The sequence below is a fragment of the Argentina silus genome (genome assembly GCF_951799395.1).
Source record: "Argentina silus genome assembly, chromosome: 4".
Classification (NCBI taxonomy): Eukaryota; Metazoa; Chordata; class Actinopteri; order Argentiniformes; family Argentinidae; genus Argentina; species Argentina silus.
Window position 1 is genome coordinate 22,093,267 of NC_139658.1, and position 15,859 is coordinate 22,109,125.

A 15,859-nucleotide genomic window follows, 5' to 3' on the forward strand; every position below is an offset into this window, starting at 1 on the left:
AGGTATCTTCACCCTGTAGGGGTTTGTGTGGCTATCAAGGGAGGGGCTGCATCATATCAATATCAACAAGCACATAATGTATTGTCTCTTAACTGCTTTATTGACTCATTTCCTTGACGAACAAGGCAACCGGTATTGTATCGTTAGACGCATGTTTGCTTGGGTAAACAAACATTTCTCAATCTCGTTCTACATTACACGTAGACTTTTACAGTGACATTTGAGTGATTTTGAGTCTTACTCTGTGGTAACCTTTGCCACCCCTGTGGCAGAGGTGCGTATGGTGTCAAGTCTAGCCGTTCAGAACGGTTTCCTTTGTTGTCGACTCTCTCTGTCCTCTGACAGGGTGACAGGTGGCAGTCAGAGCAGCCAGACAGTGTCCCTCTGACTCCTGGTCTGAATCAACATTCACCTGTAAACAAAGCTGTGTCCTTCAGCCAACAATACACCCTACTCTCTATGTACTCTAATAGCAGTTTGTGTGTGTGTGTGTGTGTGCGCGCACGTGGCTGTGTATGTGCAGTCCTGTGTGTGTGTGTGTGTGTGTGCGCGCACGGTCGTGAGAGTGTGTGTGTGTGTGTCTGAGCTGAGGTAGCATCTGTGTAGGGGTCTCAGGTGCTCTAGTCTAATGGAGTCGTCTAAATGTGGCTCCTCATTGAGAAGCAGAGTGCGTCTCCCTGGGCCTTCTGCTACCTTAGCATGTGACGTGTTCACCTCTCTCCGAACTCTCCTCTTCTCCTCTCCTCTCCTCTCCTCCTCTCCTCTCCTCTCCTCTCTTCCTCTCCATAAAGAGACCTTAGATCTCAGAGAGACACAGACTTTATAAGGACGACACATCGCAAATCTGGTCATTGTGTGTTTTGACATGACGTAATGTGTAACGTGTGATTCCATGTACGTTTCATGATGGCACCCAAATCAGGGTGTTGAAACCAATGTAGGATTCACACACAATGTGGAGTTGAGCCGGTATTTGGTACCAAAATAATTACTTTATGAGCTCATGACTCATGACTTTGTCAGTGTTTGTCAAGCATTGGAAAGCCCTGAATCCACCCCCGCCATGCATCTAGATGTTGTTGACATGGAGGAGGTGGTTATTATTAAACTACATGAAGGTGTTCTGGTGATAGGAAGGCCATATGTCTCCTGGATTATGGTATTGAGACGTCATCCTAATTTCCTGGCCATACGGAGTGTGTGTGTGTGTGTGTGTGTGGAGACTTGGAACCTGTGTGTGTGTGTGTGCTGCAGGCTGCTCCCCTGCCGTGTGTGTTGGCACTGTGTGTGTGTGTGTGTGTGTGTGTGTGTGTGTGTGTGTGTGTGTTTGTTGGCACCATGTGAGTGTGTGTGGTGTGTGTGTGTGTGAGAGAGAGAGAGAGAGAGAGCGAGCGAGCCGTGTGCGTGTGTGTGTGTGTGTGTGTGTGTGTGAGAGCCCTCCTTCCTGCCCCCTGCGTTGATGAACAGGTGGAAGGATGGCAGGCAAGCTACAGGATGGAGAGAGAGAACCGCAGAGGAGGAGAAGAGAGAGAAGAGGAAAGTAGATGAGAAGAGGGAGAGGATGAGAGAAAAGGGAGGAGGGCAGAGGATGAGAGAATGGCAGAAGGAGAAAGGAGAGGGGGATGAAGGGCGGAGGATGGGAGAGGGGGATGAAGGGTGGAGGATGGGAGAAGACGGAAGAGGGCAGAGGATGCGAGAATGGCAGAAGGAGAAAGGAGAGGAGAGAAGGGAAGAGGAGAAAGGAGAAGGGGATGAAGGGCGGAGGATGGGAGAAGGGGAGAGGGGGATGAAGGATCAGGTGCAGAGGGGCTCAGGTGCAGCGGGGCCAAAGGAGCTGTCACATCACGGGGTGCAGCGGAGCAAGAGTTCATGTCAACCCAAGTGTGTGTGTGTGTGTGTGTGTGTGTGTGTCTACATGCTCAGTAATCTGTATTTAATGTTTATCTGCCCCAGAAACATATTTCAAATAGGACACGGACACACACACACACACACACACACACACACACACACACACACACACACACACACACACACACACTGAGTCCTTCAGGTTTTCTCTCTGAAAACCACTAGCCTACACGCTTACCATACAGCATTCCATTGAGAACCCACCGTTCACTTTAAGCTGCTTTCCTCTTGATGAACTACCTCCCCGCCTCCCCCCGCCAGTCCCACAGCAGTGACCACCATAGAGCCGTTTCATAGACCCCCCCCCCCCCCCCCCCCCAAAACCATGGAACTCCATTGAACCTAAGCCATTCCCTCGACCCCTTGACCCCTGACCCCTTGCTTGCCTATTCGTCGTTGTTCCAGAAGCAGTTTGCTGCGTCTGATCCTCCGGTAATGGAGACACGACGCCGGCTTCACGGCTCGGCCGGAACAAAGACGTCCCTCTGATCCAAGATTACCCCCTCTCTCTCCCTCTCTCTCTCTCTCTGTCTCTCTCTCCCTCTCTCTCCCTCTCTCTCTCTCTCTCTCTCCCCCTCTCTCTCTCTCTCCCTCTCTCTCCCTCCCTCCCTCATTCTCTCTCTCCCTCCCTCCCTCATTCTCTCTCTCTCTCCTTCTCTCATTCTCTCTCTCTCTCTCTCTCCCTCCCTCTCTCTCTTTCTCTCTCTCTCTCTGGTGGGCCTATTCAGAGCCCCCCAACGAGCATATTGAGAAGTTTATGCATTTAACAGTGAAAAAGCTTTGGCCGTCTTGTTAGTAAAGCGTGAAATAGCCCAGTCCCTTTGGCCGCCTCCCGGCTCAATGACGGGGCTTTCTTCTCCCCAACAATGGCCTTCTTCATCAGCACTTCTGCTCCTCAGGAGGAGCCCAAACGAGGCTGGAGGCCAGGGCCCAGACATCTGGTCCACCAGGGGGGGAGGGGTGTGTGTGTGTGTGTGGGGGGGGTGCGAGGTGGTGGGGGGGTTCTTGAACAATGCGGAGGCTAGGACCCCAAGCCTCTGCGCTGAGAATAGAGAATTGAGCTGAGTGAAGCTTGGGTGGCTCTTTTTTTTTTGTATGCGTGGTCAGTCTCTCTCTTTCTCTCTCTCTCTCCATTTTCCTCCCTCTCTCTCTCTCTCTTTCTCTCTCTCCATTTTCCTCCCCCTCTCTCTCTCTCTTTCTCTCTCTCCATTTTCCTCTCTCTTTCTCGTTCTCCATTTTCCTCTCTCTCGTTCTCCATCTTCCTCTCTCTCTTTCTCGTTCTCCATTTTCCTCTCTCTCTTTCTCGTTCTCCATTTTCCTCTCTGTCTCTCTCTGTTGCTCCATTTTTCTCTCTCCTTCTCTTACCTTCTCTCTCAGTCTGTCGCTCACACCGCTCTGTTGTGGAACCACTACCAAATGGATGGATATATTCAGTTCAATTTTATTTGTATTTTGACCATGTCTCCCCCTCTCCCTCTCTCTCCCCCTCTCCCTCTCGTTTTCCAGACAGTAGAGAGAAGAAGAGCCCTGCCATGCCCGGTTCCCCTGGTGCTGTTAAGACTCACCACCCCAGACCGGCCCCCCCCCCCAGCAGCAGCAGCAGCAGCAGCAGCCTCACCATGCCCCCCCTGCCCTCCGTCAACCCCACCGGTCCACGGTCGGCCTCCTTCTCCTCCACCACACGTAAGCCTCCGCCCGACACCCCCCCCCCCCCAAAAAAAAAAAACAACACAACTTTATCGCTCCCGACAAACATCGTCAACGACATCTGTCGAACAAAGGAAATGTTGTTCTGAGTCTTCCTTCCCGAACCTCCTCCCTCATTGGCTCCTTCCTCCTCCTTCCTCCTCAGTGACCAATGGGATCCACCACTCCCCGCCCACCCTGAACGCCGTCCCCTCGCCACCCCAGCGCTACAGCAACGGGCCCTCCTCGTCCTCGTCCTCGTCGCTGGCCAATCAGCAGCTGCCGGCCACGTGCGGCGCCCGGCAGCTGAGCAAGCTCAAGCGCTTCCTGACGACGCTGCAGCAGTTCGGCAACGACATCTCGCCCGAGATCGGGGAGAGCGTCCGCAGCCTGGTGCTGGCCCTCGTGGTGAGTCCCGGGATCACGCTGATGTCTCTAGACCACCAGGGGGAGAGGTCGGCCGGAGGTAGAAATCGGAGGACGGGGGCTCGTTGTGTAATGCATGGAACGGTGTCAAACGTCCGTCCCCCATTCCGTTCCGCCTTGTGTTTGATGCCGTTCCTCGTTCCGTTCCATGCATTACAACGAGGCCCCGTCCTCCGATTTCTACCTCCGGCCGGCCTCCCCTGGTCTAAACGTATTGACCTTTCTAGAAACGCTGCATTTTAAAGCAACCTTGTGGTTGGAGAGACTCTCTTGAGATTTAGAGTGTGAGGGAGTGATATGGATACAGGGTCGATGTAAGAACCATCCCTTATGTCTGAAAGATGAACTGCGATTGGTTAATCTCTTCTCCCTCCGCGGTTTTCCCAGAATTCAACCGTCACCATCGAGGAGTTCCACTCGCGGCTTCAGGAGGCCACCAACTTCCCCCTGCGGCCCTTCGTCATCCCCTTCCTCAAGGTAAACATCTTCCTCGCCTGTGTGTGTGTGTACACACGTGTGTGTGTGTGTACACGTGTGTGTGTGTGTGTGTGTGTCTCAGGTTAGATAACATCCATGGCCTAGAGACGGGAGCACTTGTCCAGTCCAGACCTCTCTGATGTTGGGGGAGGAGGACAATGACTGTTTCTAATTCACGGGAGATGCTGATGTTTGTTGTCAAAGTGATGATGACTATTCCTCTCATCCAGGGTTTTAATGGCGTCTGGCAGATGAAGCTATAATTACCCGTCGCTTCTGAAAGCTTTAATCGATACCCTCTCAACATGCGAGATAATGAAAGCAATGCGAGCAGAGTAGGAGGCGCGGGCATCGACTGAGAGCCTAATAATTACAGTTAATGAACTCGAACATTGAACAGACGACTCATTAGTTATATAAAAGTGATTACAGTTGTCAATTCCGTTCCCTGGAGTAACATTGCAGTCGGTGTGCCTGTGTGTGTGTGTGTGTGTGTGGGTGTGTGTGTGTGTGTGTGTGTGTGTGTGTGTGTGCGTGCGCGTGTGTGTTGAATGAACAAGTGACTGGGTCGTATCTTGAGTGTCTTTGTAACACAAGGCTGAAAGAGGATACTTGTAAAGAGCTTTTCTCTCTCTCTCTCTCTCTCTCTCTCTCTCTCTCTCTCTCTCTCTGGGCTGGACCGTAACTCTTCCCCTGTCACTTGTCTGCTGTTCTACTGTTTCCTGAGAAATCTGCTCTGTCTCCACGGTTACCTCTCTCTCACCTCTACACCCCCGTCCGTCTGAGAGACACCCCCCCCCCCCCTTTTTTTATTTCTAATTTACGACGGGGGGGCTCCCCAACTTCTCCTGCTCTAGAACCTTCTTCAGCCATGTGCAGGCGGATAGAGAGAACGAGAGAGAAAGAGAGAGAGAGAGATGTGAGAGAAACAGAGAGAGAGAGACAGAACGAGAGAGAGAGACAGAGAGGGAAAGAGAGGGAAAAAGAGGGAGAGCTCGGAAGTGTGAAACATGCCTATAAACCGTTGCCTCTCCTCTGTTCTGGGCGCAGCTCTGTGCCATATGGACACAGCGTCACATTAAAGGTTGGCGTACAGCTGCCCTGGCACACCGCCGAGAGCTAGCATCCGTCAAGAGATTGCAGATTAACCCCCCCCCCACCACACACACACACACACACACACACACACACACACACACACACACACACACACACACGTGGAGAATGAACAGGGGCCCTGGGGAGGAAGAGTGTAGGGGGTTTGGGGTGTCAGAAGTAGAGGGGTGTAGGGGGGAGTAAGGGAGTGATAGCGGGGTGTGTGTGTGTGTGTGTGTGTATGTGCGTGCGTGTGTAAGGGTCTTAAGTGGAGGTGGAGGCTGTGAGGAAGTGAGTGTAATCAGAAGCATGCCGGGGTCTGGTTCTCATTAAGAAGAGGGAGAGAGAGAAAGGATGCTATCTCTTTCTCTTGTTCTCCTCTCTTCCTCCCTTCACCCCCGCAAACTCCCTCTCTCTCTCGCTCTGTCTTTCTCTGCTTCACATTATCTCTCTGTCTCTATTCATCTCTCTTTCAACCCCTGCATTCTCTCTTGACACTCTGCCTGGCTACTCCTCCAGCTCCAACCCCGTAACCCCTGTTTTTCACCAGTCCCAACCAGTCCCAACCCCCCCCCCCCCTTCTTTGTACAAGTCTCTGCCTCTCCTCTCCTCTCCTCTCCTCTCCTCTCCCCTGGTTCACTTCATCCTCAGTGGGGTTGGTAGAGACACATCAGTGATGCATTGTGTGTTTGGGTTATGGATTGTGTGAGTTAGACCAGTGACAGACAGACGTGTGTGTGTGTGTGTGTGTGTGTGTGGAGGCTGGAGAGGGGAGACAGGACCTAGTTGGGGCTGGGAGGTCTGCTCTGTGTCTCTCTTAGATGGAGGGAGGGAGGGAGGGAGGGGGGGGAGGGGAGGGGGGGGGGGGGGGTCTGGAGTAGGTTGGCCTCTCTAGGCTGGTAGAGCTCAGCTGTCTGCTCTACGTCTCCTCTCGGGGGGAGGGGGGGTCTCCATAGTGACACGTCTCTGTGTAGTCTCCCTGTAGTGTCGCCATGGCGTTTCCGTGGCGTCTCCGCGGTGACATTCCTGTGACACGGCGACGATCTGGGCCTCCGGTTCTCACAATGTTTAAAAATACCTTTTCTGATTTGTGTTTTAGTTTCTAGTTTTTTTTTTTTGTGAATTTGCACAGACAAAGTGTGTTGTGTTGTTCAAAACTGACCAAAATCTCTCTCTCTCCCTCCCTCCCTTTCTCTCTCCCTCCCTCCCCTCCCTCCCCCCCCAGGCTAACCTGCCCCTCCTCCAGAGAGAGCTGTTACACTGTGCCCGTGCGGCCAAGCAGACCCCGGCCCAGTACCTGTCCCAACACGAGCACCTGCTGCTCAGCACCACGCTGGCCTCCCCGCCCGACTCCTCAGAGCTGCTGATGGAGCCCAGCGACCCGGCCACCGCCGCCGCCGCAGCCGCCAAGAGACACAGCCCCAGCAGGTTAGACACACACACACACACACATACGGACGCACACATACGGACGCACACACACGGATGCACTAACACACACAGACACGGACACATGTACACACACGTACACACACCAGACTAAGGTGGCCCACAGCATCCCCTACAACACTACACAAGTTAAACTCTCTCTCTCTCCTCCTCCCTCTCTCTCTCTCTGTCTCTCCAGCAGGGGGAAAGAGAACGGTTTCCACGAGCGACCCTCCGGCCCCCTGGAGCCCCCCGCCAAGCGCATCTGCACCATCAGCCCCGCCCCCCGCCACAGCCCCGCCCACCCGCTGCCCCTGGGCACCCAGCTCCACCCCACACCGCCGCCCCTGCAGCACTACGCCCTGGATGACATCAGCACGCCACACCTGTTGCACCGGGAGAGCCACCGCATCCTGGAACTACGGGAGCTGAAGGACAGGCCCAGACTACCAGGTACACACACACACACACACACACACACACACACACTGTTCATACATACACACACACACACTGTACATACACACACATACTGTACATACACACACACTGTACATACACACACACACACACACACACACTGTACATACACACACATACTGTACATACACACACATACTGTACATACACACACACACTGTACGTACATACATACACACACACACTGTACATACATACACACACATACTGTACATACATACATACATACACACACAAACACAGAGAGATATATGTATGTAATATATACACACACATACACATACACATATATATATATATATATATATATATATATACACACACACACACGTACACACACATACACACACGCACTGTATACTGAAGCAACGGGGAGATATCCTTCTTTCCCTCTCGCAGTTAAACCTGCCCTGTCCTGTGTTTTAGATCCAACCAACACAGAGGTTTCCCCATAAACACACACACGCGCACACACTGCCTTTTCTGTGGTCGGTATGAAGTTTCTAATGGGTGGTCTGAGTGTGTGTGTGTGGGTCCATCCACATGCCACGTCAATGACAGATCACAGAGATATGGACCCCACGTGTTTGTAAACGAAGCCCTACTAGCCGGGAAGTGTATGAGGAGACGTTAGGATCTAGCCTGTTATATATCTGTGTCCCATCTGTAGGGAGGGAGGGAGGGAGGGAGGGAGGGAGAGAGGGAGAGAGGGGGAGAGAGAGAGAGAGAGAGAGAGAGAGAGAGAGAGAGAGATCCACATACAGATGTATATCTGTGTCCCATCTGCATATCTACTCTGTTGTATATCTGTGTCCCATCTGCATATCTACTCTGTTGTATATCTGTGTCCCATCTGCATATCTACTCTGTTGTATATCTGTGTTCCATCTGGTATGTGTCAGCTCCCAGAGGAAACTGCAGTAGTTCACACCGGGAGACACACCTTTTGTCGACACACACACACATGCACACGCACACTCTCTCTCCCAGTGAGTGTTTACGAGGCCTATGTCCCGTGCCGCCAGCCTGCCGCCACTTCAGCTCACACAGCTTTGAACTAGGGAACACTGATGAAAAACAGCAGTGTGTGTGTGCATGTGCATGTGTGTGTGTGCATGCGCGTGTGCGTGTGTGTGTGTGTTTATTAGTAAGCCAATGTGGCGTGCATGTGGTTATGTGTTGGTGCCTCTGACTAGGAGTGTGTGTGTGTGTGTGCGTGTGTGTTTTAGAAGTGGTCCCGCCCTGTACCACTCAGTCTGAGCGTCTCCCTGCTGGAATGCTGCGAGGCCAGCTCCAGACCTCCAGACCAGGGGGCCTCTCTCCTCGCTGCGCGGCCCAGCCAGGGGAGGCCGGGGGGGGGGGGGGGGATGTGGGAGGAGAGGGGCTGGGGGGGGGGGGGGGGGGGGGGGTTGGTAGGGCTGGTGGTGGTTGACAGCTGATTTCCAGATGTGGGGCAAACCACAGAGCGGCATGCTGGAGCTGGAGTCTGCTTCTCGTCAAAGGCAGAGGCCTCTCTCTCTCTCTCTGTGTCTCTCTCTCTCTCTCTCTCTCTCTCTGTCTCTCTCTCTCTGTCTCTCTCTCTCTCTGTCTCTTTCTTGTTTTCAGTCTCTATTTCTCTCTCATGCTCTGTCTTTCTCCGTCACCCTTATCAGTCTCTTTCAGACAGTTACTCTCTTCTTTCTTCTCTTGTTCTCTCATTTTTTCTCTCTCTCTGGTATGTAGGGCAGTTGACACTCTCCACAAAGACAGCACACACACACACACACACACACACACACACACACAGTCACTAAGGAATGGCCGTAATGAAATAAGACCATTAACAGCGTGGACCACGTTTTTGCGGTTGCATTACGGCGAGCCCCTCTCTCTCTCTCCTATCGATTGCGGTGAGGGGGGGGGGGTTCCTCCTCCTCCTCCTCCTGCCCTTCCACTATGATGATTATTATTATTATTATTACGAGTGCGATAATCACCGTGTATTTTACTCAGGCACTAATGGAGCCTACCGCGAGGAGCCGGTGGACCACAGGCTGACAGACAGGGAGTGGGCGGACGAGTGGAGGCACCTGGACCACGTAAGTCTCTCTCCATAGGCTGTGTTCCTACTCTGGTGGCCCGTGATTGGTTGTACAAGTAGCTGTGTCGGTCGGTAGGGGGAGGCTGGCGTAGGTAGAAATCGGAGGACGGTACCAGACACGAGGTGAAGGAGCGTGTTTGACGCCGTCTGACGGGTGCTAACTGCACACGTGTGCCGGAGACCGTTCCTCTTTCCGTCCCATGCGTTACAGTGAGCCTCCGTCCTCCGATTTCTACCTCCGCCGGCCTCCCCCCGCTGTAGATAAGGAGTGTTATGACTAGCTCTCTGTCACCTCCCTTTATGTCCTGCTATTTCATCCCTCTTTTCATCATAGTAATATTTTCATTAACTCCCTCCCCCCTCCCTCCCTCCCCCTCCCCCCTCCCTCCCTCCTCAGGTGCTGAACTGCATCGTAGACATGGTGGAGAAGACGCGCCGCTCGGTGAGCGTGCTCCGGCGCTGCCAGGAGTCGGACCGGGAGGAGCTCAACTACTGGAGACGGCGTTCCAGCGAGCACGACGACCCCCGCAAGGGAGGGGCCGCCACCGCCCCCTTCTCCAAGACCCACAGCCCCCACACAGACACACACACCTCCGGTAGGTACACGCACACAGGCGCACGCACGCACACACACACTCACACACACTCACCTCCGGTAGGTACACACACACACACACACACACACACACACACACTCACACACACACACACTCACCTCCGGTAGGTACACACACACACACACACACTCACACACACACACACTCACCTCTGGTAGGTACACAGACACACACACCTCCGGTAGGTACACACACACACATGCACGCACGCACACACACAGGCACACACACGCACGCAAACGCACACACACACACTCACCTTTGGTAGGTACACACACACACACACACACACACACACACACACACACACACACACACACAAGTGTGCCAGATGCAAATTATGTATTACAAGCAGCCTTCATCAGTAACCTTTGGACTTCCTGCTAAAGGCAGACGACCTCATTTGGATGTTGTGAGGTTTGCATACATTTGAATAAAAAAGGAGTGGTGAGTCAGAGAGAGAGAGAGAGAGAGAGAGAGAGAAAAGGAGGAGTAGAATGTTCCCTATGTTCCTACTCCTCTCAACTGTTGAGCTCCTATGCAGCATAAAAGCTGTCCTCCCTCCCCATTCCCCTCCATACACGCGCTGCCCTCTGGTGGTCGGCCGCGAGAACTGCAGCCTCCCTCTGCAACACCCCAGCGCCCTGCTGTCCTCCAGTCTGCTGTGTACTGGCAGTGTTCTCTCCGAGTGCCAGTCTCTGCGGGCGACGCTGGTCCAAAGCCACAGACAGGTGCCAGCACTGCCCAGTCCAGATTGGGCACAGAAGGGCCGTCTTGGCGGGGCCCAGAGACCCAGAGCTGGCTGGCAGAGAAGGGGCCAGGGCACCATCTGTGTGCCCAGCACGGTGCCCACTCCAGGCCCAGGCCCAGGCCCAGGCCCAGGCCCAGCCTGGGCAGCAGGGAGACGGGGAGGGAGGAGCTGGGCCCGGGGTCTGGGTGGGATGGACCAGGGCAGCACACAACACACTCGATAGCTTTCTTTCTCTCTTTCTCTTTCTCTCCCTGTCCATTTTCCTCTCTCTCTCTCTCTCTCTCTCTCTCTCTCTCTCTCTCTCTCTCTCTCTCTCTCTCTGTTGCTCCATCACTCTCTCTCTCTCTCTCTCTCTCTCTCTCTGTTGCTCCATCACTCTCTCTCTCTCATATTCTCTTAGCCTCTTTCTGTCTGTATCTCTCTCGCCTTCATATTTTCTCTCTCTCTCTCTCTCTCCCTCTCCCTCTCCCTCTCTCTCTCTCTAAGGCTGCCTCCAGGTCTCTTCAGTTCTAGTAGAAGGTAGCAGGGCCGTGTCTAGCCCCGAGGAAAGCACATCCAAGGCAGAATAACATCCATTATCATATCAGGATTCATGCCTCGTCTTTCTCAAGTCTGCGGTCTGGTGTTGAAAACGTGCATCTGTGAATGAGCTCGCTGACGTGGCTTTGACTGTCAACACTGCCTACATTAGACATCATCTAAAATGACAGGTTTTAATCCAGTCTGACAGGTGCTAACTGCAACCCCCCCCCCCCTCTCTCCCTCCTTCCCTCCCCCCCCCCCCCCCTCTCCTTCCCTCCCTCCCTCCCCCCTCCCCCCCCCCCCCCTCTCTCTCTCTCCGTCTACAGACTCTCAGAGAGACTTTGCGCCGCGGCCAGGCTCAGGATACGTGCCAGATGAGATCTGGAGGAAAGCCGGTGAGTACAGCAGCACCGTGTCCCCAGGTTTCCTGTTGTTGTTGTTGTTGTTGTTGTTGTTGCTCAAAGCTGCACAATACACATCTCCTACCAGCAGTCATTAGCCTGTCTCAGATCTGTACGTGCTTCAGTTCAAGTTCGAGTTCAAATTCAATTCAAACTTAACTGCCAGTCTCTGTAATGGCTGCCGTCGGCTGAAGCACGGACAGAGCTGGTATGCGGCTCTATAGCATAGTGGCACCCTGCCAAAATTTGTAAAAAAATAAAATAAAAAATATATATAATAATAATTACCATGGTAACAATCAGTACCCCTCCCCACCTGCAGAGGACGCTGTAAACGAGGTGAAGCGCCAGGCGATGGACGAGGTCCAGAAGGCGGTGGCCGAGGCGGAGCAGAAGGCGTTTGAGATGATCGCCTCCGAGCGCGCCAAGATGGAGAAGACCCTGGCAGACGCCAAGAGGAAGGCCGCCGAGGACGCCATACTGGTCATCAACGAGCAGGAGGACTCCAGCGAGGTGAACACACACACACCTTTATATACACACACACACACACACACATACACACACACATACACACACACATATGTACGCACGCACACACATACACACACACATACACACACACACACACACACACACACACATATACAATGTGCAATCACCGAGCACTTTATCAGGAACGCCTGTACACCTTCTCATGGTGGAGGTGGTGTAATGGTGTGGGGAATGTTTTCTTGGCACACTTTGGGCCCGTTAATACCAATCAATCATCAAATGCCACAGGCTATTTGAGTATTGTTGCTGACCATGTGCACCCCTTCATGGCCACAATTTACCCATCTTCTAATGGCTACTTCCAGCATGATAATGCACCATGTCACAAAGTGGTTAAAAAAAAAAAAAAAAAGTTGTCTCAAACTGGTTTCATGAACATGACAATGAGTTCAGTGTTCTTCAGAGGCCTTCTCAGTCACCGGATCTGAATCCAATAGAACACCTTTGGGATATGGTAGAACGGGAGATATTCACAGCTTGAAAGTGCACCTGAAAAATCTGCAGGAATTGCGTGATGCAATCATGTCATCATGGACCAGAATCTCAAAGGAATGTTTCCACAAAGAATTGAGGCTGTTTTGAGAGCAAAAGGAGGCCCTACCAAGTATTAGTATAGTGTTCCTCATAAAGTGCTGGGTGAGTGTATATATATGTGTGTATATATATATACACGTGCGCACACACACACACACACACACACACACACACACACAGAGTGGTCAACTGTGTACTACTTTAGTATACTAATCTCTCTCTCTCTCTCCCTCCCTCTCTCAGTGCTGTTGGAACTGCGGTCGCAAGGCCAGTGAGACGTGCAGCGGCTGCAACGCCGCCCGCTACTGCGGCTCCTTCTGCCAGCACAAGGACTGGGAGCGACACCACCTGATCTGCAGCCCCGGCCTCCAGGCCCAGCCCAAGCCCGTGTCCGCCCCCAAAGCCACCCGGGCCACCGCCGGGGGGATGGCCTCCGCAGGGCTGACCCCCGGGGGCAAGGCCACGCCCAACGACAGCGTCCCCACCGCCTCCAGCCCCGGGGGGGAGAAGGCGTTGGTCGCCTCCCGCTCCTCCACCCCCTCCTCCTCCACCCCCGCCCCCGCCCCCGCCCCCGAGACCAACGGACACTAGGACCCAGCGGGAGGGACTGACGGACACTCGCACTCACACTTAATCACACGACACTACACGCTTCCTGGTCCGGTGTCCTCTCCTTCACAACTTCACTGATGGGTGAAAGGACTGGATGTGTTTAATGGGGTGTCACTCTGAAACCGCTCCACGTGTTTTCAGACGGGACGTTGTGAAGGAGAGGAGACAGGAGGGGAGGGAGGAAGGAAGCTGTTGAAGACTTTATGATGACCCACAGCTCTGGGAGCCGACCTCCCACGGCCGAGGGGGAGCGATGTCATGGACAGGAAAAGGGACGTTCCAAAAGGGGGGGGGGGGGGTGATGTCACAGTGTCACATGTGACACTCCGAGGAAGCGAATGAGGACAAACTAGGGAGTGGTTGTTGCTGTTGGTGACGGTGGGTAGATCAGCCATGGAAACTAGGCGGACTAGTCACCGTCATCAGCTGGACAAAACAGACAATCTGCCTGACAGATGGACACTTTGTTTCTCTGCGTCCAGCCTCCCAACCCTGGCAGACGACAGAGAGGGGGGGGGGGGGGGGGGGGGAGCTGTGGACGGAGGGTTTTGGGAGGAGAGGGAGAGAGAGAAGCAGGGAGGCTGTGAGAGCTTTCATTGATCCCTTTTTCTTCAGTGTGAGGAGTGACGGTTTAAACGCTCACTACATATTTCCTAGTTTGCCGTTGTGTGTATATAAAGCTGAAGAGAGGAGGAGGAGGAGGAGGAGGAGGAGGAGGAGGGTTGTGGTGGGTTGGTAGGTAGTGGATCGGTTCCACCAGCTGAACAGAACCTGAACAGAACCTTTCAAGTTACGGGCTCTTCTTTACAATCCTGTTGTGTATGTATAGCTGTCAAATAACCTTTCCTGCTCGTACACGTAATCATCAGGTTTCCGTGGGTGTGTGTGTGTGTGTGTGTGTACGTGTGTACATACGTACACGCGTGTGTCAAACGATCGTGCCGTCAGTGGGTTGATATTGTAAAGCATATTATGAATAATTTCAGAGCAATATATGATAACATGTTCAGGTATCACAAGCTATTCTGCATCACCAAAGTTTTTTCCGATTTGCTAAGAGACATTGTGTGTCGTCACTCGTAACTGGTTTCGTTGTTGTTGTTTTACACGGAATAAATATCCATCGACACAGTTTCATTCGTGCTAGTACGACGCTTCGAGATGTACCCTACGGTCGTGATCTGTCAGCCCTCGAGGATCACCTGCAGGGACGGACGGGGAACAGAGGAGGAGGGGAAGATGGAGGGATGGATAGATGGGAATCCGAAATGTCAAAACTTGTCACTCGCTTGCAGTTCAGTCGGTCAGGTGTTTCTTAACCTCACGTTCACCCGGTGTACAATTCTCTGAGCCAGAGTTCCTTCAGACACAGCAACACTGCAACTTCGGACGACTTTCTCCACAGAGAATAAACCGTTATAAATTAGAATTGGGCTGAGATCAAATGCGTACAATACTTAATTTATTCCAATAGGGCAATTGTTAACTGGCGTGTAAGTTCAGAAGAAATCCATGGAGTTTTCAAAAACTATTGATTGATCTATCTATGAGTGTCATATTGTAATCTTATTGCCTCTCTGTATTAACCAATGGGAGGTAACAGACCCATCACGACCTATCACAATGGTGATAGCGTTGCCATGGTGCTGTATCTATAGTAACTCTGTCCCTCTGTTTGAATCTCAGGATTATACAGTTTGTGTATATATACAGAACTTTGCGTTATTATTTCTCTGTCTAAAGTTCAGACTCAATCTTTTCTTTGATTTGGATCTCTCTCCTTTCTCCGTTGTTACCATGGAGACGATTCTCTGGTTGTTTGTTCGGTGTCTGTCTGAAAGAATGCCTTTATTTTGTGGAGCCACGTTTTCCCTTCTAAAAACACAGCTTTTGTTATGAGACATAACTTCATGTGGAAAGATATCTTGACATGAAGTAGAATATTGAAATAAAGAAATAAAACTATTCCAGTGGTCTATTGTGTTTCTTTTCTTCTGTTTTTTTTTCTACTTACCATTTACTGTTAGTGTGGTTTGTTTGTCTGTTTTGCTCGTATGAAATACACATTTTGATTCCTCTCAGGGGAGGCTGGTGGAGGTAGAAATCGGAGGACAGGCTCATAGTAATGCATGGAACAGAATGATGAATGGTATCAAATATGTCTGTTTGATACCGTTCCTTATTCTGTTCCAAGCATTACAATGAGCCTGTCCTCCGATTTCTACCTCCACCAGCCTCCCCTGATTCCTATCGATGTTTGCACCACTGTTGTCTGAAGAAAGAT

The 15,859-nt window shown here is 52.2% G+C and overlaps 1 protein-coding gene across 1 annotated transcript in view; it reads left to right on the top strand.

The window, feature by feature from the left end:
- Positions 1–13,912, top strand: part of cbfa2t2 (CBFA2/RUNX1 partner transcriptional co-repressor 2) — a gene marked incomplete at its 5' end in the record, with an annotated part of 36,732 nt that extends 22,820 nt beyond the window's left edge. The window contains 10 exons of the mRNA XM_083667730.1: positions 3,418–3,594; positions 3,764–4,005; positions 4,411–4,500; positions 6,821–7,023; positions 7,226–7,476; positions 9,496–9,581; positions 9,981–10,179; positions 11,800–11,868; positions 12,197–12,387; positions 13,207–13,912. Of these exons, the coding sequence (XP_083523856.1) occupies positions 3,418–3,594; positions 3,764–4,005; positions 4,411–4,500; positions 6,821–7,023; positions 7,226–7,476; positions 9,496–9,581; positions 9,981–10,179; positions 11,800–11,868; positions 12,197–12,387; positions 13,207–13,554 (1,856 nt within the window). The 3' untranslated portion in view covers positions 13,555–13,912. The remainder of the gene's footprint in view (positions 1–3,417; positions 3,595–3,763; positions 4,006–4,410; positions 4,501–6,820; positions 7,024–7,225; positions 7,477–9,495; positions 9,582–9,980; positions 10,180–11,799; positions 11,869–12,196; positions 12,388–13,206) is intronic.
- Positions 13,913–15,859: the final 1,947 nt, after the last annotated feature.